General features: G+C 42.0%; 1 protein-coding gene across 2 annotated transcripts in view; it reads right to left on the bottom strand.

Moving 5' to 3' along the window:
* pcnt (pericentrin) overlaps window positions 1-22,564 on the bottom strand; it is a 193,198-nt gene that overhangs the window by 25,360 nt on the left and 145,274 nt on the right. For both annotated transcript variants that reach the window (XM_048598706.1, XM_048598705.1), the window contains 3 exons: window positions 19,900-20,122; window positions 14,674-14,824; window positions 6,983-7,690 (listed from right to left, as the gene is read on the bottom strand). In XM_048598706.1, the coding sequence (XP_048454663.1) occupies window positions 6,983-7,690; window positions 14,674-14,824; window positions 19,900-20,122 (1,082 nt within the window). The remainder of the gene's footprint in view (window positions 1-6,982; window positions 7,691-14,673; window positions 14,825-19,899; window positions 20,123-22,564) is intronic.

Genomic DNA, 22,564 nt, shown 5'->3' on the forward strand with positions numbered 1-22,564 from the left:
CTGAAGACAAATCCAAATCAATCCCATTCCATTAGACCATAAAATATAGGGGCAGAATTAGGCTATTCATTCCATCAAGTCTGTTCCACCATTCATTCAATCATGGCTGATATGTTTCTCAACACCATTCTCCTGCCTTCGCCCCATAACTCTTGATCCCCTTACCAATCAAAAACCTATTCCCCTACTCTATACCTGTAGTTCCATAAATTTATTTCCCTCAAGTACAAATGATACACACTTTTAACATAATTCACTGCCTTCACTTCCAGCACCTCTATTGGAGTCAACTACCAGGTTAACACTACTTGGTGAATTAAAAAAAATACTCTCATTATCATTTCTTCATCCTTTGGCCAAAGCCTTAAAAATCCATGCATCCCTAAATACATCATCAACAAATGAGAACAGCTTTTCTTCATCAATTCTCCCCTCAATCTCCTTTACGCCAGGGAAAACAAACAGTTTCTCCAACATAAACTTGGTGTTAAAAATGCACATTTTGTAACGAGGGGAGTTGGTAGTGGTAATGACACTGAACTAGTAACCCAGAACCCAGGGATATGTTGTAGTAGTGTGGGGGTCACATTTTTCTAAGAAATGTGAATCTACCCAACAGACCTACCCAACATCACACAAGCTCTGGAAACAACCATGGTATGCCTAGTCTGGATTTGAAAGATCTACACTAAATAATCCATGAGGCACTGTGGGCCATCAGAAACAGAACTGTATTTAACAACAATCTACAACCTCTTGCCCTGGCAGATCCCCTACTCTACCGTTACCACCAGCCTGGGGGAATCAGCCTTAGTTAAATGAACAGTGCAGGACGGGATGCCAGGAGCAGTACCAGGCTTACTAAAAGTTAGATGTCAACTTGGTGAAGCTACACAACAGGATGACCTGCGTGTTAAAACAGCGTAAGCAGCAAGTGATAGAGCTAAGCAATTCTACAACCAATGGATCAGATCTAAGCTCTGCAGTCCTGGAACATCCAGCCATGAATGGTGGTGAACAATTAAAATAACTCACAGGAGGAAGAGACCCCATTAATGTCCCCACCACCAATGATGAGCAAGCCTGCCATATCAGCACCAAACAAATGGTTGATATATTTTCAGAAGTACAAAGTGGATGATCCTTCTTAGTCTCTTCCCAAGACCTCAGTATCACAGATGTGAATCTTCAAACAACTTTATTCACTCCAAGTGATACCAAGAAATGAGTGAAAACACTGGACACTGGAAAGACTATGGACTCTGACAACATTTCTGCATTAGTACTTAAGACTGATGTCCCAAAATGTGCTGCTCCCCTATCTAAGCTGTTCCAATGCAACTACAAACCAGGCATCTACTGGAGAATGTGGAAAACTGTCCATGTAATAATGCCTATAAAAGTAGGACAAATTCAAAGCAGCCAACTTTTGCCTTATCAGCCTACTCTCAATCAAGGGATGGAAGGGCTCATTGACAGTACCACCACTGGTGTTTACCTAGCAACAACCTGCTTTCATACGCTCAATTTGGCTTCTGCCAGGGCCACTCAGCTCCAAGAAGTCCCAACAAATACTAAAGAGGTGTTGAGGTGAGAGTGATTGTCCTTGTTGAGGTGAGAGTGATTGTCCTTGACATCAGTGCAGTATTTGATCATTGAGGAGTCCCAGTAAAACCAGAACGAATGGGAATCAGGGAGAATATCTTCACTCGTTCGAGTCATGCCTATCACAAAGGAAGGTGAAGGCAGCTCACAGATCCATTGACAGTCAATGGACTTCTAGAAGTTGAATTCACCATTGTTAACATTTTGGGGGTTACCACCGACCAAAAACTGAACTTAACCATAAGACCACAAAACATAGGCGGAGTATTAGGCCATTTGGCCCATCAGGTCTACTCCACCATTCGATCACGGATGATATATTCCTCAATCCCATTCTTTTGCCTTCTCCCCTCAACCCTTGATTCCCTTAACAAAGTCCAAAGATATGCAGGTTAGGTGGATTGACCATGCTAAATTTCCCGTAGTGTCTGGGATGTGCAGGGCCATGATAAATGCAGGGTTACAGGAGATAGTGTAGGGGCTGTGTCTGGGTGAGAGGCTCTTTGGAGGGTTGCTGCAGAACTCAAATGGGCCAAATGGCCTCTTTCTGCACTGTAAGGATTCTATGAACGATGATCAAACAAGAACCTCTCTCTCTCTTAACTCAGTGACTTGGCCTCCAAAGCCCTCTGCATCAATGAGTTCCACAGATCAATCACTCTCTGGCTGAAGAAATTCCTCCTCATCTCTGTTCTGGAGGGTTGTCCCTTGACTTCTGAGGCAGTGCGCTTGGGTCTTAGTCTCCCTTACAAGTGGAAGCATCTTCTCCACATCCATTCTAGTATTCTGTAAGTTTCAATGAAATCCACCCCTCATCCTAAACTCCATCATGTACAGACCCAGAGGCCTCAACATCTCCTCATATGACAAGACCTTTATCCCCAGGGATCAATCTTATAAAACTCCTCTGGACTCCCTCAAACACCAGCACATCCTCCTTAGATTTGGGGGCCAAAACTGCTCACAATATTCCAAATGTGGTCTGACCAGAACCTTATAAAGCCTCAGCAGTACATCTCTGCTCTTGTATTCTAGCCCTCTGGAAATGAATGCCAACATTGCATTTGCCTTCCTAATTGCCAAATGAAGCTGCACGTTAACCTTAAGAAAATCCTCCACTAGGACTCCCAAGTTCTTTGTGCTTCAGATTTCCAAAGCCCTTCCCCATTTAGAAAATAGTCTATGCTTCTATTTTTCCTATCAAACCGTATACTCTCTCACTTTCCCACATTATATTCCATCTGTTACATTTTCGCCCACTCTCCTAGCCTGTCCAAGTCTTTCTGCAGCCTCCCCACTTCTTCAACACTACCTAGTCCCTCCACCTATCCTTGTGTCATCTGCAAACGAAGTATCAATGCCCTCAGTTCCTTTGTCCAGATTGTTAATGTATAAAGTGAATTGTTCTGGTCCCAAAAAGATCCCTGCGGAACTCCACTAGTCATCAGCTGCCAAACTACAAAGATCACTTTATCCCTACTCTCTCCCTTCTGTCAGTGAGCCAATCCTCTATCTATGCCATACCGAGGTCAGGCTAACTGGCCTATAGTTTCCTGTCTTCTTCCTCCCACCCTTCTTAAACAGGGGTGTTATATTGGCCATTTTCCAATGGGACCCATCCCTGACTCCAGGGATTCCTGAAGGATCACCACCAATGTCTCTACAATCTCCTCAGCTAGCTCCTTCAGAACTCTGGGGTGTAGTCCATTTGATCTGGGTAATTTATGTACCTTCAGATCTTTTCGCTCCATCAACATCTCCTTGATGATGGCTGCTACATTCACCTCTGCATCCCTGCCAACCCCCAACCCAAATGTCTCCTGAAGTTCTAGTATGTTGTTCGTGTCTTCCGCTGTGGAGAGTGATGCAATTTACCTTTTCAGTTCATCTGCCATTTCTTTGTGCCCCATTACTACTTCCCCAGTCTCATTTTCCAGTGGTCTACTATCCACTCTAGCCTTTCTCTCACATTTTAGATACTTAAACTTTTGTAATTTTTTTTTCATATTACTTGTTAGCTTACTCTCATATTTCGTTTTCTTGCCCTTGATTGCTTTTTCAAAACTTATCCTCTGCTCGTTTTTAAAAGGATTCCAATCCTTTAGCTTCCCACTAATCTTCACCACATTGTATGCTTTATTTTTTGGTTTTATGCTGTCTCTGATTTCCCTCATTAGCCATAGTTGCCTCACTCTCCCCTTAGTATGTTTTTTCTTCCTTGGGATGAAGTTCTGCTATGCCTCTTGAATCCTCCCCCCCCAACACCCCAAGAAACTCCTGCCATTGTTGCTGCACCGTCTTCCCTGATAGGCTCCACTTGCAATCAACTCTGGCCAGCTCTAGTGTCATGTCTTTGGAGTTACATTTATTCAACTGTACCACCAACTCATCTGATTCAAGCTTCTCTCTCTCAAACGGAAGGGTGAATTTGATCATACTATCATCACTGTCCCCTAGGGCTTCCTTGACCTTAAGCTCCCTAATCAAGTCTGCCTCATTGCTAAACACCAAATCCAGAACTAACTGTTCCCTAATGGGCTCTACCACAAACTGCTATAAAACAACTATCTTGTAGACACTCCACAAATTCCTTTTCTTGTGATCTACTAGCAACCTGATTTTCCCAGTCTATCTGCATATTGAAATCCTCCATGATTATTGTAACAGTGCCTTTCTTACATGCCTTTGTTATGTCCTGATTTATTTTCTTCCCCACATCTTGACTACTACTAGGAGGCCAAGAACCATTTTTTGACAAGAAACATTGTGCGCCATTCTGGAATACACATTATAGGAGGGATGTAACTGCACCAGACAGAGTGCAGAGAAGATTTACCAGGACTTTGCCTAGCCTGGAGAGTTTCAATTATGAAGAGAAATGGACAGACTAGAGTTATCTCCCTTGGAGCAGAGGAGACTGAGGGGGTGTACTTTTTGAGATATATACAATTATCTGGGGCATTAACAGAATAGACAGGAAGAAACTTTTCCTCTTGATGGAGGTTCCATGACAGCCATAAATTTAAAGTAGGAGACAGGATGTTTAGAGGGGATATGAGGAAAATGTTTTCATCTAAAGGGTGGTACAGGCAGAAGCCTTATAACATTTAAGAAGTATTTAGATGTACACTAGCAATGCTGAAACGTATAAGACTAGGGACCAAGTGCTGGAAAATGGGATTCGAAAAGTTAGGTGGTTTTTGACCAGCACAGATTCAATGGACCAAAGGGCCTTTTTCCATGCAGACCTTGACGAATTTATACAAATATTACAGCTACAACACTAGGGCAGACACTACGAATTCCATGTGCTGCAACTAATCCAACTCTTGACTCGACGAATTCTGGCCATCATCTACGAGAGACAAGTTGGAAGTGTGACAGAATACTCCCCACTTGCCTGAATGAGCACAGTTCCAAGAACGCTGAAGAAACTCAACATGATTTAGGACAAAGCAACTCACTTAATTTGCACCTCATCTGCCACCTTAATATTCACTTCTTTCAGCATTGATGCTCAGTAGCAGCAGTGGGTACTATATACTACAAGATGCACTGCACTAACCTATTATGCCACCTTTAATTGTAGCTTCTAAACCTGTAAGCTGTATCACCTGGAACATATGCAGCAGATACATGGAAACTCCACTACCATTTAGAAGTTTCCCTCCAAGCCACACATCATCCTTCTGCACTCAATAACACTACTTTTGAAAGCAAAGATCCCATAGACTTTGCTAGAGATTCTCTCAACATTTCCTGCATATTCAAAGGTAGTTATATGAAAACTGCAGGACTCACTGTCTTGTGTGCTGTTACAACCATACTATTTTATCTGTATTGCATTTTGACAGAAGAGACAGGGCAATGGATCACCACTCATTGCTCTCTATTAAATTCTGTCTGCCACTTTACCCATTCTGGTAAGCCAGGCAGTTTTCACCACCATCACTGCAAGTCGAAACAAGTTAGGTATAATCAATAATTCTTAAATATTTTACTATGTATTCAAATATCCAAATAATTAAACACATTTAAAAACTGCCCAGGAACTGAACCTTGGGAAACACCAAATTCTTTCAATCTACAGTCTGAAATCTGCTCTCTGTTTGGAAGCCAATCTTTCTATCCAAGCTGACACAGGCTCTGCCAATTAGCCTCAGCTTTATTAATTAGGCTCTTAATTGAAATTAATTAAAGTTTTTCTTAAAATCCATAAATCCACAAAATCTGTTACTTCAACAAAAAGTTCAAGGACATTAGTCAAGGACTATACCATTTTCAAAGATAGTAAGAAATGCAGATGATGTAGTCAGAGATAACACTGTGTGGAGCTGGAGGAACACAGCAGGCTAGGCAGTGTCAGAGGGGCAGGAAAGTTGACGTTTCAGGTCGGGACCCTTCTTCAGAAATGGGGAGGGAGAAGGGAGCTCAGAAATAAAGAGAGAGGTGGCTGGGGAAGGTGATAGGTAGTGCAGGTAGGGAGTGGTGGGGATTGGTCAGTGAGGTGGGAGGGGTGGATAGGTGGAAGAGAAGATGGACATGTTGTGTCAGGTCAAGGAGGCAGGGATGAAAGGAAGGGTTGGTCATGGGAATGAGGCCAGGGGTGGGGAGATTTTGAAACTGGTAAAATCCACGCTTAGGCCATTGGGCTGTAGACTCCCAAGGCAGAATATGAGGTGCTGCTCCTCCAGTTTGCGGGTGGTGTCACTGTGACACTGGAGGAGGCCCAGGATGGACATGTCATCCAGGGAGTGGTGGTGGGGGGAAGGAGGAGTTAAAATGGTTCGCGACCGGCAGGTGTTGGCGTTTGTCACGAACAGAGTGCAGATGCTCTACAAAACGGTCTCTGAGCCCCTGCTTGGTCTCACCGATATAGAGGAGGCCACATCGGGAGCAGCGGACGCAGTAGACCATGTTGACAGATGTGCAGGTGAATCCCTGTCTAATGTGGAAGGCTTGTTTTGGGCCATGAATGGAGGTGAGGGGAAGATGTAGGGGCAGGTGTAGCACTTCCTGCGGTTGCAGGGAAAGGTGCCAGAGGTGGTGGGGTTAGTGCCATGTTGACTGTCCTTAACTAACTCAAACCTTTCCAAATGCCTGTTAATTATTTTCCGTTTGTTGTTTCTAAAACCTTACCCACCTGTGTTGTCAAACTGGATGACCTGTTATTACTATTAGTTCCCCTACACCGTTTCTTGGATAAGTTGCTACTATCCAAACTTGGGATGTCTCATTAAGTTAAAGACAATCACATACATGTATGTTACTTTAAAACCTTTGTTTAAAAACATCCATGAGAATTGAAAATATTTCATAGTTTTGACTTGAATTTCAATTTAACTTTACTTTAGAAACAGACCAATTTATTGTTTACCATTCTGTCTTTCACCATCTCATATTCTTGTTCATGGTCAGCTAACTCTCGCCTCTCCTGTCTCCTCTCTCGATCCCGCTGATCATCCTTATTTCGCTCCTTTTCTTTAGCTGCAAGAATGTTTGCTTGAAGTCTCTCTCGTTCAGTCTGCAGGCGAAGACTATGCTGCCTTTCAGACTCTAGCAAGCGGTTGAGCTCCTGTACCTGAGTCTGAACTGATTCAAGCATAGATCTCAGCTTGGAGCTGACTTCCCGTTCTTTCTGAACTTCCTGTCGGGACAGTTGCAATTCATCTTCAGCGTTTCGCTTTGCTGTAATAGCTTGTTGCTGCGTTTTCTCAATGATTGTGGCAAGTTCAACAGTCCTCTTTCTTTCTTCCTCAAGTTGACTCTGCAGCTCTTTTATAAAGGCACGGTCCTGAGTAGCAGTTTCATTCTGTCGGGAATTCAGATGCTGGTACAACTGTTCTGACCGATCACGCTCACGATCCAAGGAATCACTCGTCTCTGATAAGTGACTTCTCTCAATTTGTAGCAAGTCCTGAGTCTCTGCTACTTTCTTGCGTTCCTGCGATAGCAAAGATTCAGTGTTCAATAACTTGGCTTCGAGTTCTTTGCGGCTGTTGCTGTTTGCCACCCGCTCTTCTTCAAAGGCAGCGGACAACTGATGGTTGTGTGCAAGTTGCTCCTCAAGTACCTTCTGCAGTTTCTGAAATTAAACAGTCAGGATTTATTCAATCATCATAAGGTTCAGCATTTACATTCAGAGGGACCTGATGTTTCTTTATATCTTATACAAAGTTCTCTATTTACAAAGGGATTCCATATACCAACTGCACAGAACTCCAAATTGTCATTCCAAACAACCAAAAAAAAAGCACATGTATTCTTACAAGATGCATTTGAAATAATTCCCTGGTGTTTCTCATTTCCCCCTCTGCCCCCTGTCACTAAGTCAGTTTTGGATCCAACTTGCCAAGACCGTAAGAGACAGGAACATGAGTAGGCCATTCGGCCCATTGAGCACATTTCACCATTCAAATAGGATCATGGCAGATCTGACATTCCTCATGCCCACCTTTCTGCCCTTTCCCCATAACCCTTGATTCCCCTACTGACCAAGAAAGTATCTCAACCATAAATGTACAGAAAGACTCTGCCCCAAAGCTCTCTGTGGCAAGGAATTCCAAAGACTCTCAACCATCAGAGAAGAAATTCCTCCTCATCTCAGTCTTAAATTGACATCCTTTATTCTGTGATGATGCCCTCTGGTCCTAGACTCTCCCATGATGGAAAACATCCTCTCAGCACTTACTCTGTCAAGCCCCTTAAGAATTCTATATGTTTCAATAAGACCAGCTCTCATTCTTCTGAAGTGCGGTGAGTGGAGTCACAACTTCCTTAACCTTTGCTCACAAGATAATCCCTCCATACTAAGGATCGTCCGAGTGAGCCTTCTCTGAACTGTCTCTTAAGGGGAACAAAGGGCTCTCAGTACTCCACATAGGTCTCAGAAGCACCTTGTATGGTTGCAATAAGACTTCCCTACACTTACGCTCCAACCCCATTGAAATAAGTGCCAACACTCCATTAGAATTCCCAATTATCTGCTATACCTCTATGCTAGCTGCGTTTTGTGCACAAGCACCCCCACATACCCATGTGTTTCAGCTTTCTGCAGTTTTTCTCCATTTAAATAATACTGTTCTTTTGTTCTCCATTCCAAAATGAACAACTTCACTTTTTCCCCACATTATACTCCATTTGCCAACTTTTTGCCCACTTAAAATACCCAATATCAGTAATTTTTTGTACCTCTCTCTCAACCTGCCTTTCCACTTATTTTAGTGTTGTCTGCAAATTTGACTACAATACATTCATTTCCTAAGTCATTAATTTATATTGTAAACAGTTGCGGTCCCAGCACTGATCCCTGTGGAACCCCATTGGTCATGGATCACCAAACTGGAAAAAACCCTTATCCCCACTCGATGTTTCCTGTTAATAAGCCAATTCTCCCTCCATGCAATATACTACCTCCAACACCATTGGCTCTGACATTATGACTTAATCTTTTATGAGGTACTTTGTTGAATGCCTTCTGGAAGTCCAAATTCAACACAACTATTGTTTCCCATGTGTTTTTACCTTCTTTATTAATCTTCCATGGGGGACCTTGTAAAGGCTTTGCTGAAATCCATATAAACCACATCATCCTCACTTACACACCTGACCACCACCTCAAAAAATTCAATACAATTTGTTAAGCATGACCTCCATCTAACAAAGCCATGCTGACCATCCCAGATCAAACCTTGCCTCTCCAAACAGAGATTAATTCTCTCCTTCAGAATTTTCTCCAATAGTTTCCCTACCACTGATGATAGAATCACATGTCCGTATTTCCATGGTTCATCTCTATTTCCATTCTAGAAAAAGTGGAACTACCTTCTCATCCTCTGTATGAATTTGCTCAAGAACTCACGGACCCCGTTCCCGAATTCTGTACCTATATCTTCCTTCTCCCGAGAGAAAACAGATATGAAGGACTCATTTAACACTCTACCAATGTCCTCCAGTTCCAGGGGCAGATTGCCCTCTTGGTCCCCAACGGGCCTGACTCTTTCCATAGTTATCCTCTTCCCTTTCATATACCTATAGAATATCTTGGGATTGTCTCCAATTTTGTCTACTATTATAAAAAAAATGTCCTGTTTGCTTGCCTATTTGCTTTCTTAAGCTCCCCTCTGCACTTTCTACATTCCACTGGGGCCTCTGTTGATTTAGAGTCATAGAGGAATACAGCATGGAAACAGGCCCTTCAGCCCAAACTGATCTAGGCTGACCATGGTGCCCACTCAGCTAGTTCCAATTCCCTGCATTTGGTCCATATCCCTCTAAACCCTTCTCATCCATGCACCTATCCAAACGTTTTTTAAATGTTGCTATTGCACCTGCCTCAACCACTTTCTCAGCAGTCCATTCCATATACACACCTGTGTGAAGAAGTTGGCCCTTAAGATCTTCTTAAATCTATCCCCTCTCACCTTAAACATATGCCCCCTATTTTCAATTCCCCATCCCGGGGAAAAAGACTGTATGCACTCATCCCTATCAATGCCCTTCATGATTTTATACACCTCAATAAGGTCACCCCTCATTCTCCTACGTTCCAAGAAATAAAGTCCTATCCTGGCCAACCTCTCCCTATATCTTAGGCCTACTAATCCTGGCAACATCCTTGTAACTCTTCTTTGCACACTTTCCAGTTTAACTATGTCTTTCCTATAACAGGGTGACCAAAACTGTATACAATACTACAAGTGTGGCCTCACCAATGACTTATACAACTGTAGCATACCATCCCAACTCCTATACTCAAGGCCTTGACTGATAAAGGCGAGCATGCTAAATGCCTTCTTTACCACCCTGTCCACCTATAATGCCACTTTCAACAAACTATGTACTTGTACTCTTAGGTCCTTCTGTTCTGCAACACTCCTCAGGACCTTACCATTTACTGTAGAAGTCCCACCTTGGTTTGATTTTCCAAAGTGCAACACCTCACACTTATCTGCATTGAATTGCATTTGCCAATCCTCAGACCACTTCCTCATCTGATCAAGATCCCTCCATAATTTTTGATAACCTTCCTCGTTATCAAAGATACCTCCCAATTTTGAATAATCCGCAAACTTATTAATCATGCCTTGTACATTCATATAAATAAACAAATAACAAAGATCACAGCACAGACCCCTGTGGCACACCACTAGTCACAGGCGTCCAGTCCGAGAAACAACTTTCAACTATCACTCTCTGCTTCCTACCATCGAGACAATTTTCAGTCCAATTAGCTAGTTCTCCCTGGGTCCCATGTGACCTAACCTTCATGACTAGCCTGCTGGGCAGGACCTTGTCAAAAGCCTTACTAAAGTCCATATAGACAACATCCACTGCCCTACCCTCATCTATCCTCTTGGTTACCTCTTCAAAAAATACTCAAAGATTTGTCAGACATGACTTCCCGCGCACAAATCCATGCAGACTATCCTTAATCAGACCTTGACTATCCATGTGATGGTTGATCCTGTCCCTCAGTATCCTCTCCAATAACTTGCCTACCACTGACATCAGGTTCACTGGCCTGTAGTTCCCTGGCTTGTCTTTGCTACCTTTCTTAAACAATAGAACAACATTTGCTACCCTCCAGTCTTCAGGAACTTCACCAGTGGCTAAAGTTGAAGCAAAAATCTCTGCAAAGGCCTCTGCAATTTCTTCCCTAGTCTCCCACAACGTCCAAGGATGGAGTTGATCAGGTGTAGGGGTTTAACCACCTTAATGTCCTTTAAGGCTGCAAACATCTCCACTCTGGTGATATTTGTGGTCCAAAACATCCCCACTTGTTTACCTTGCACCGACTAATAGCTTCTTTTTTCCTTCTCATCCAGTTCTGAATATTCCTCGACATCCAGGGTTCTCTGGACTTGTTGCTCCTCCATTTCATACTAAAGGGAACATATTGGGTTTGCACTCTCTCCATTTTTGAACATTCCCACTTTTCTGCTACAGATTTTCCCATAAGGTTTTGGTCCTAGACTATTGTGGCCAGATCCTGCCTAATTTAAATAAAATCTGCTGTTCCCCTATCCAAAACCCTTCTTTGCAGATCTTCACTTTTCTTTTCCATAACAAATTTCCTATTTGACATTAAATATTATTTGCACAAGCCAGTCCATTTTACAAACTGAATCCTCCTGAAGTCTGCTACTACCCTGACTGTTTACTGCACTTCCAATCGCTGACTACTTCTATTTCATAGGTGATCCTAGCCATCATGTTGTCATGGAAAGTGGAGATCACAGTGAGCAGCTTCAGAAGGCAGCCAATTTTTGACAACAGCTTAAATAACCTGCCCCTGTTCGCATGGTTGAATACTTTGGCAAGATTGATGAAGGCAATATGTAAACCAATGGATCAGTCAAGTTCTGCAGTCCTGGCATACTGTCCAATGAAACAATGCCAGCAGCATTCTTCACTAATGGCATTTAAGTGCAAAAGACAAGATTGAAGCATCTGCAAACATCTCCAGTCTGAAGAGTAAGATGGCAGTTGATCTTGGTCTCCTCTCGAGTGTGTGAAATGCCAATCTTTAGCAAAATCAATTCACTCCATGCAATGTGAGCTAACAGCTAAGCACACTGGACAACACCCCTGCTATAGTGATGAAGGCCCGTGGTCTTGAAGCAGTCGCCTCTTGAGCTAAGCAGTTCAAATAAGCTTCAATGCTGTTATTTTACTGATAATGTGAAAATTTACCTAGTTTGTCCTTTCCACAAAAACTATGACCACTTTTAGATTCGCCAATTACCCCATCACCAAAGTGAGAGAAAGAGCAATTGGCAGTGCTTGCACTGCCCCACCAATACCCTGTTCACTGATGGCCAGTTTTAGTTCCACCAGGACTACGCAGCTCCAGATCTTATTACAATTTTAATCAAAATAATGAGAGTTGAATTTTTGAGGCAAGGCAAAAGTAATGCTCTTGATATTGACAGTGTGTAGTATTAAGGAACTCTTCTAAATCTGAAGTAATTAGTAATCAGAGTGAAACTGTCCATTATCTGGAGTCATACCTAGCACAAAGGAAACCATTGGGAGTTAGTGGAGGAGAATCTGAATATGATGAGTTATTTTGAACGTAATAGAACATAAGAACTAGGAGCAGGAGTAGGCCGTCTGGCCCTTCGAGCCTGCTCCACCATTCAATAAGATCATGGCTGATCCTTTCGTGGACTCAGATCCACTTACCCGCATTCTCACCGTATCCCTTAATTCCTTTATTGTTCAAAAAAAAAAATCTACCTTTTTTAAAAACATTTACTGAAGTAGCGTCAACTACTTCACTGGGCAAGGAATTCCATAGATTAACAACCCTCTGGGTGAAGAAATTCCTTCCCAGTTCAGTCCTAAATCTGCTCCCTCTAATCTTGAGGCTATGCCCTCTTGTCCTAGCTTCACGTGCCAGTGGAAACATCCTCTCTACTTCTATCTTATCTATTCCCTTCATAATTTTATATGTTTCTATAAGATCCCCCCTCAATCTTCTGAATTCCAATGAATATAATCCCAGTCTACTCAGTCTCTCCTCATAAGCCAACCCCCTCAACTCCGGAATCAACCTAGTGAACCTTCTTTGCACCCCCTCCAGTGCCAGTACATCCTTTCATGACAATGTAATTCATGACATTAAATCAGGCTCGGTCTCTCGATGACTGCAAACCGCATTATTATTTTTAAAGCATGTAATATTGACATACAAACCTCACGCCATCCAAAAAAAGCAGTGAAAATACTGAGCAGAAGGAGGGGGGCAATAAATGCTGACCAGCTAGCAATGGCCTTGTCCCAGGAGTGAATAAAAAATAAAGGTGATTTTGGGCAGGATGTGTGGAATTGGAGGCGAGACAGTTCCTCACATAATCATTTCAGAGAGGTTTTTGATGATGCAGGTTAGATCTACCAATTTCCATCAAGCTTGACACTGCCCAGGACACAGCAGCTTGCTTTGACTGAAGGAGACGTTGGGACTTTATTTTCCCGTGTGTAGGAGGCGGAGGGGTGACCTTACAGAGGTTTATAAAAATCATGAGGGGCATAGATAAGGTGAATAGCCAACGTCTTTTTCCCAGGGCAGCGGAGTCCAAAACGAGAGAGCATAGGTGAGAGGAGAAAGATTTAAAAGGGACCCGAGGGGCAACTTTTTCCACACAGAGGATGGTGTGTATATGGAATGAGCTGCCAGAGGAAGTGGCAGAAGTGGATACACTTACAACATTTAAAAGACACTTGGACAGGTTTAGGAAAGGTTTAGAGGGATACGGGCCAAATGCATGCAAATGGGATGACTTCAATTAAGCATACCCGGTCAGCATGGAAGAGTTAGGTCAAAGGGCTGGATATCTTTATGGCTGTAATCATCTTAGTTCCAGGTCAGTGTTGGAGTTCCTCAGATCATCATTGCCTCTGAACGATCTTTCCTCCCTCTTAAGCTCTAAGTGCGAATGCTTTTGTGATAATGTATTGTAGTGTACTGTATTCACAACTTCTCATCCTGAAGTAGTGTCAGGTATGATGAGAGCATCATGCAGATTGAAGTGCCCATCCACCACCTTAAAACAATTATTCTCCAATGCTGGCTGTCTTGTGCATCATTTGCAAGATTCACTGCTGCAACTTACCAAAGCTTCCGTTACAGCACCTTCAACATCCACTTTCTTTACCAAACCGAAAAGCAAAGACAGCACGCACATGTTCATAGGATTCTCTCCATGCCATATACCCAACCTACTTGGAACTGTTTCAAATTCCTTCAACACTTGGGTCAAGACCTGAACTTCCTAATAGTACTCGGGTGTATTAAGAGTTATTGAAAATAGTGATTCACCACCCTTTCTCTCAACTGCAATTAGAGATGGAAAATATACGCTTGCTTTAGCAGTGACACTCGCACCCCATGAACAAATACAGGAAAAAGTGATTGACAATGGTTGCAAACAATTCAGCTTTGTGTTTGTATTGGCGTGCTGAGTTTCCCCATCATTGAAGGAAATGATATTGAAGGAAGCTCCTCCTTCCATTCATTATTGAAAAGTCACTACATTACAAACTCAAATTTTACTTCCTACTTACCTGATAATTTTGCCGTTCTAGCTCTTTGTGCTCTTTATAATGGAATTGTTCCTTTTCCATCTTGGTCTGCAATTGCTGTACATTATGTCGTTCTTGTTCAAATGCCTTTGCTGCTGTTAACAATTCATTTTCTTTGGCATTCAATTCTCCTCTAAATTGGGAAGAAGTGGCATACATATGAGAAGGGTACATTAACACGATATAAGTGCAAGGCAAATGTGCAATAAAAACCGCAATTCAAAAAAAAAAGAACAACAGAAATGCTAGACAGAATGGAGGAATATGGACAATAAAATCAGGTATGAAAGAAGTATGATTAAGAGCAAACTTTTTGCATTAGAAAAGGAAGGCAAAAGACATAACATTTAGAGGGTGGGATCAGAGGGTGTGAAATAAGGCAATCAACATGCAGCAGTAAGTACAGGCAGATGAATAAGCAAGCAAGGAAGTGAAAACAGTCAAGGAAAAAAAAAAATTAGATCAGCAACATTTATCCCCTATAAAAAACACTGACTGTAATTTGCCCAGTATCTTTGCTCTAAAACCATAAAGAAACAAAGAACTGCAGATGTCAGAGATTTGGAACGAAAAGGAAAGTGCTAGTGAAACTAAGCGGGTCTGGTAGCATCTATGGAGAGAAACTGAGTTAACGTTTCGAGTCCAGAAAGTTTTGGTGAAGGATTATTGCACTTGAAATGCTATCTCTGATCTTTACATCGATGCTACCAGACCTGCCAAACTTCTCTTACAATTTCTGCTTTTGTTCCACAATTCTAATCATTGACTGTGTATAACACTACATGGAACCTCAACAGCCAGAGATTCATGTATCAAAAGTGTACGTTCAAAAATCTACAGCCATCAGCCAGAAAGCACTGTCTGAATTATCTGTTTGATCACTTTGCACATTTCTTCTTTCTCTTTGCAACAAAGGGTTTCTTCAAATTTTGCAGGTCCAGTATGTTTACACCACTCACCCACAAACCCCAATAAATTTGGGAACAACAAAACGGCACAAGTAGATACTTGAGGTTACCTGAACCAAGGGTGAAATTCCATCACCAAATCATCCTATGAACAGTCCTTGACTACGGAACTGCCTTATACAGAGTCAGGCGCCAGACTGTCAGTATTTCCGTCTTTCAAACTTTTTATGTCTGCCAGGGCTGTCTGATTGGACCTGATTAACAGTCCCAATCAGGGAACTTGTATTCTTTGAGGTCCAGCTGGTTGATCTCGTTACAATCATTACATCCCTCCCCCTCTGAATGTAGGCTGGTCCTTTCTCTCGGATAGCCTCCTGGGGCTTTTTAGTAGCAGGTCAACCACCTTGAGTGAGCATCTACAATGACATACCTTTCGCGTAGTCAATGTGCAACTGAGATCAAGGTTTACCTAGCCATTGCACAGATGTAGGGGATGTTGCTGGCAGTAATTTTTGTCCTTGTTGAGACTCGAGGCACTGCTCCACCAATACAGCTGTGTCTGTGTCCAAGCCTGACCACCAGACATAACTCCTCACCATCATCTTTATTTTGGAGACCCTTGGATGGCCCTGGAGGAGTTCAGCTAATATTTGACCATAACATTCGATTTGGACAAACACTTTTGCTCCCCATAACAATATGCCTTCATCTGCTGTTAGCTGGTCTCTCTGGGTCCAACAACATTTAAATTCTAGTTGTGATGGCCCTTTGGTTCCCCCATTAACACCAGTTATTTGAGTTTGGAGAAGACTGGACCTTTCTGTGTCTAAAGTCTGACATTGTCAGCTGTGAGTGGGAGTGTGTCCAGAAAATTTAATATCATTACACACTCATCCACTGGGAGTACCACCAGTGGGCTGCTAATGGGAGGCACTTCAATGCAACCGCATTCGCTAATTGGCCTCCTGGAATTATAAGGTTGAATGCAGCCCAAAGTTATAGGCAGTACTGCCTTGTCCTCTTTAAACAGACTAACTAGGGGTCTGTGATCAATGGTTACCTAGAATTTCCATCCAAAAAGGAATTGGTGGAACATCCTGACTCCAAATATGACCATCAATCCTTCTTTTTCTTTCTGGGTGCATTTATGCTCTACATTAGTCAAAGTCCTGGGTGCATAAGCTATTGGGCATTCCTCTCTATTTGATTGCCTATGAGCTAATACCAACCCTGTGCCATTTGGGAAGGTGTCGCACATCAATACCAGATCTTTCTTAGGATCGTGGTGTGTCAACACCTCAGGATGACAGCTGGTTTTTTTTTTTCACTTCATTAAACAAGCCCTAGCTTTCATGAGACCATTTCCAAAGCAGACCCTATTTTAGGAGTTGATGCAAACATGCCAGGATGGATGCCAAGTTATGTATGAACTTTCCATAATAATTTACCAGCCCAAGAAATTACCTAAGCTCCTGAACAGACTTGGAAGTCGGGGCACCTTTGATCACTTTTACTCTATCTTCCAATGGTTGTAACCTGGTCTTGTCAATTCTGTAGTCCAAGGTGGTCACCTGAGGGCCTAGAACACACCTTTTTCCTTTCTTTAGCAGATGCCTGTCTTGGAAAAATGCCTTAGGACCATATCCAAGTTCTCTAAATGTTCCCTATTAGTTTTCGCCATTATCAGGACATCATCTAGGTAAGTGGCAACCTGAAGTAGACCTTACAAAACGTTCTCCATCGTCCACTGAAATATTTCAGAGACTTACATTACCCCAAATGGCATAAGCGCTTAAGGGCATTAATTATAGCATGCTTCTGGGAATCTTGTTCTAAACAGAATTGCAAATAAGCATGGATCATGTCCGCCTTCATGAAGGACAGCACTCCCTTACAGCTTTGCGTATAAATCCTGTGTCTGAGGGATTAGGTATTTATCCAGCTGCAAAAAACAGTACACCGTTTGCTTAAATCCTCACAAAGGCAAACTAACCTATCAGACTTCAAAATCAGTACGATCAGTGCTGCCCATTCTGTGAATTGGACTGATTTGATGATTTCTTGATATGCCAACCTTCTGATTTCTGCCTCTACCTTTGCTCATAAGGCAAATGGCACAGGGCCAGCCTTGCTTCCTGGTCAACATTGCAAAGTCACTGGCTCTTCTGATAATCCCTAGACCTTCCTGGAAGTTTTCGTGTTTTTAATTAGGACTTCACTCAGGTAGCCATTTTCTAATTGAAAAATATTGAACCAATCTAGGTGAATATCTTGCAACCAATTTTGCCCCATTAAGCTTGAGCCTGAGCCTTTTACTATAATCACTGGTAATTGAACCAGCTGCTTTTCAAAAGACACCAGAACCAAAGTTGTACCTTTAATCAATAAGGGTTCCCTGGTATAGGTTCTCAGCCTATCTGGGGTGTTGCGCAAAGTTAAGAGTTGGAGTCCAGAGCAAATTTTATGAAAAACTGGTTCTGCATTCACTGATATGGCTACACTGGCATCAGGCTCTGATAGAAGCAGATGGTCATTTAACCGATGTTTATCTTGATTGGTTCTGATTTTGATATTGCTGAGCAACTGTTCCAAATTATATGCAGGTGGACTTTCCAGGGTACAAACTCCTGGATACTGGCTATTTTACTCAACTTATGTCTAGTAGGACCTTTTTGTTGTCTTGCATCCACATTTCAGCAACAACTACAATGCCTTGTCAGCCAGGATCCTGAAGAAAATTTTCATTGTTTTGCTGAGGCTTGGCTTTGTTTTGGGGCTTTGCTGTGGGCCAATCTACAGTCCCTCCGTAGGTTGCCAGCATTCAAATGGCATTCTCCAAGCTTAGTCGGATTGTCGAGTCTGTCCATTTGCATCAGGATATCCTGCAACTCATATGCTGTATCTGCTGCACTTTCCAATGATAATGCCAGTTGTAACGCCTGTTAGAAATCCAGCTGGACTTCAGCTAGATGTTTTTGCGTTGTCATAGCATTAATCCTGCATACCAGACAGTCTCTAAGCATTTTATTAAGGGTTGAACCAAACTCATAGGCTCCTGACAGTCATCTTATTCTAGTCAAAAACCCCGATGCAGATTCCCCTGGTTCTTGAATTGCTGAGTAAAAGCGATGGTGTCTCAGAATTAGAGGCGGCTTGGGGTCATAATATTCCTTAACTGAGTCTGTCAATTCTGGAAAGGTTATAGTATCTGGCCTCCAGGAAAGTTAGGCTCCTAATGACAGCCTATGGAGTGGAAGCTTTTTCTGTCAGGAGAATTAGTCACCATTTTTGCTACCATGTCATTTGTTTGGAAAAAATAACGCTTTCTTTCTACATACCAGGCCCAGTCCTCAACGGCAGGGTTGAACAAGTCAAACTTCCCAAACAAAAGTACAATTTAAGAAATGATTTCACCCACCGAAAGACGAATGTTGTGAGCAAGTTTCCTCAAGACTGTGCTGTACTCGTCACCACTGAAATAATTCCACACGGGCTGGTATCCCATCACCGAATCACCTTTTATTTTAACATGAGCAGTTCTTGACTATAGTACTGCCTCATACAGAGTCAGGCACCAGAGTGTTAGTATCTTTGACACTCAACCTTTTTATGTGTCAGCCAGGACTTCCTGATTGGGGCTGTTAATCTGGTCCAATCAGGGAATTCATATTCTATGAGGTCCAGCTGGCTGACCTTGTTACAATCACTACAAAGCGCATCTCATTTATCACTTGTGAAGTGCAAGGTTTATGCTCCTTTGAGGTCAACAATGCCTCAGAAGGAACACCAGGACTGCAGAGAAATATGTCCTCAGATCATAGGGGATATTTTTTAAGTATCTGAACCTTTACCAACGAACCTCATTCACCCACCTTAGGTGAACCATTAATTTGCATGATTTCTTTCCGATTGCGAAATTAACCAGCAATAAAGGGGAAATTGTGTGATGTTTTCTTTTCAGTTTCTTTTTGGGCAGAGAAACATAGCTAAAGTTTTGGACTGATTTGGGCTATTTGCACAATAACTCCATTGACATATTTAACAAGCGAGTACCTGAAATTTTCAGCAGTTCATTGTCTGTCGAGCTGGATTCCAAGTGGCAAACCACATTTATATTACACATACCTGCACAGCTTGTCTTATCTGCTAGAAAATTAGCAATCAAGTTGTTTCTGATAACAGAACTTGAGTCAAATTTCAGCTTATGTATTATGTTGCTATAGCTGAATAAGGTTATCATGCCTGGGGGAAATGAAATAAACATATCACATCTAACAAATCAATATCTTGGTCTACAAACCGGAGCTTCTGCAGGTTTTGTTGTAGCTCATGTCGTGTCTGTAATGCAGCCTGCAGTTCATCCGAGACCTCAGACAGGTCCGACTTCAGCTCAGTCAATGAAGTTTGTTCAGTTTGTAATTGTTGGTGGAGCTTGGTAACTCGTTCTTGTTCTGCTTTCAGGGTGTTTTGCAAATTAGTTGTTACAATCTGTTCTTGTTGTAGCTTGTATTCCAGCAACTCCACTACAAGGCAGAACAAACACTGTTATAAACGGTTTTCCCATCTGACGTTTGTGCACAACTTTGAGATTTGCAAAGATTAACTTATTTTCTCATCACATTTGCATGCTCACTTTCAGCTCTCTCTATAACATGCACTATTACCATCCAACTTATCAGAGATATCTCCCAATCCTGTTCTTTAACCAAATATCGAGTATGTGAAAAAGTGGTCCTGTAACCTACCCACTTACTTTTCCCTTCATACAATGTAGGTGGTAAATATCAGAAGTGGAATACTATCTCAGTTCTCACAAGTGACAAAAATTAAAACCCAGACCCACAGGAATTGCAGTCATGAAAAAGTACTTGTTGTGAGAGCTATACGTCCATTAGGGAGGTGGACATAGTTTGAATCCCACCATGGCAGATGATGAAATGTACATTCACTAAAAATCTGGAATATATATGCTAGTCTATCTGTGTCTATGTATCCACTGTCAATCATCGTAAAAACTCATTTGGTTCAATCAGATTCTTTTGGGCAGGAAATCTACCATCCTTCCTGGACTGACCAACATGTGATTCTAGATCCACAGGAAAATGGTTGGCTCTTCACTTCCCTCTGGGAAATTAGGGATAAGTAATAAGCGTTGACCCTGTCAGCAATGCCTACATCTCTTGAACAAATTAAAAATTCAAAAATGAAAATGCAGTACAAGCCCATCAAACCACAGACAAGAACTTCTGAAAATTTGTAGAATAGTATCACATCCCAACATTTCACTACACTTTGTTACATTATTAGGTGCATCCCTGAACAAGTAAATAAGCTAAACAACTCAATCTAAAATTAAGCAGGCCTTTTGTTTACTGAAGGCTTGTTGAAGTGAAAATAGCCAAATAATTATTAAACACCACAGTAAATGAGAATACCAAGACACTGAGATATGATCCTTGCTGGTAACGCTGACATTTATGAATCATTCATAGCTGTCCTGAAAATGTGGTGATGGGCTTTCATTTGTTTACAGTGGAGTGGTTTTCAGGGGGTAGAGAATAACTTTTTATTCTTATATGGGATGAGGACATTGCTGGCTAGGCCAACACTAATTGCCCTTCCCTAATTTCCCAGAGGGCAGTTAAGAGTCAACCACATTAATGTGGCACAGCAGTCGCATGCCAGCCAGGAGAACATACATCAAGAGTGCCACACTGCAGAAAACCTAGAGAAGTATAAAACGGAACTTAGGAAAGCAAAGAGGGTATGAAAATATATTGATAAGCAAAATCCAGGAAAACCCAAAAATGCTTTATAAATACATTAAGAACAAGAGCATAACTAAGGAAAGAATAAGGTAAGGTTGATTAGATTCAGCAATTTGAGCATTTGTTGCCACTCATAGCGCTAATTTACTTGAACTCTTCCCTCAGCCCTTAGTTCCGTTCTTAACTTAACATTTCATCTAACTCCCTCTTGAATATACTCATCAACTGAGTATCCACAATGTTACGATTCCAGCTGATATTAGTACTGGACAAGTCCGATATCAGAGTGAAATCTAGCTTGATACAATCGTATTTTGTCTTTTCTTAATTTAAGTTGGTGGTCTTCCATTGAAACATAAGCATGCCAGGCTGCAGACTTTATTTTAACAACAAAACAGGATTTTATTATGAAATAAAGGTAAAGCTAAATCAAACGAAACCATTCACATTTCACACAGTTCAAAAGATTTCAAAAACTGGCAAAACAAAATTGCATCTATTTGCCAGCACCATCATTGTACAGTTAGTTAATCACAATCCAGAGAAAATTTTCCTTGTCTATGAAATTTGTTGGTTGACTTAACTGCTTCTTTCAGTTCTGGTACTCTGAGCCGTGAAGCCTTTTTCTTTGACTAACACACCTGAGATCTTAGACTTCCTCAGCTTTGAATAACCAAAGCAGATTTCAACCCAAACACACCTGGTCTGAAAGTTTTCCCCACCTAAAACCCTTATTGTGAGGTAACCTATTCCCTTAACTGAATGAAATAACTCCACACAGGCCAGTATCAAGTATTCAAGTCACCTTTTATTTACACGTGAAGATTCCTTGACACTAATCCAGCTCCCTTAGAGTTGTTCTTACCTGTCAGCAAGGGCTTACTGGTTGGAGCAGATTTGCAGCCCCAATCAGGGAACACATATTATATGATGTCCACCTGGCCTACCTCATGACAGTCACTACATCCCTCCCCCTGAAGTCAGAAGACATAGACATGGTGGCTCAGTAGTTAGAATTGCTGCTTCACAGTGCCAGACGCCTGGGTTCGATTCCACCCTCAGGCGACTGTCTGTGTGGAGTTCGCAAATTCTCCCCGTGTCCGAGATAACAAGGTGTAGAGCTGGATGAACACAGCAGGCCAAGCAGCATCAGAGGAGCAGGAAGGCTGACGTTTCAGGCCTAGACCCTTCTTCAGA

The sequence above is a fragment of the Rhincodon typus genome, chromosome 7, assembly GCF_021869965.1.
Source record: "Rhincodon typus isolate 14 chromosome 7, sRhiTyp1.1, whole genome shotgun sequence".
Taxonomy (NCBI): domain Eukaryota; kingdom Metazoa; phylum Chordata; class Chondrichthyes; order Orectolobiformes; family Rhincodontidae; genus Rhincodon; species Rhincodon typus.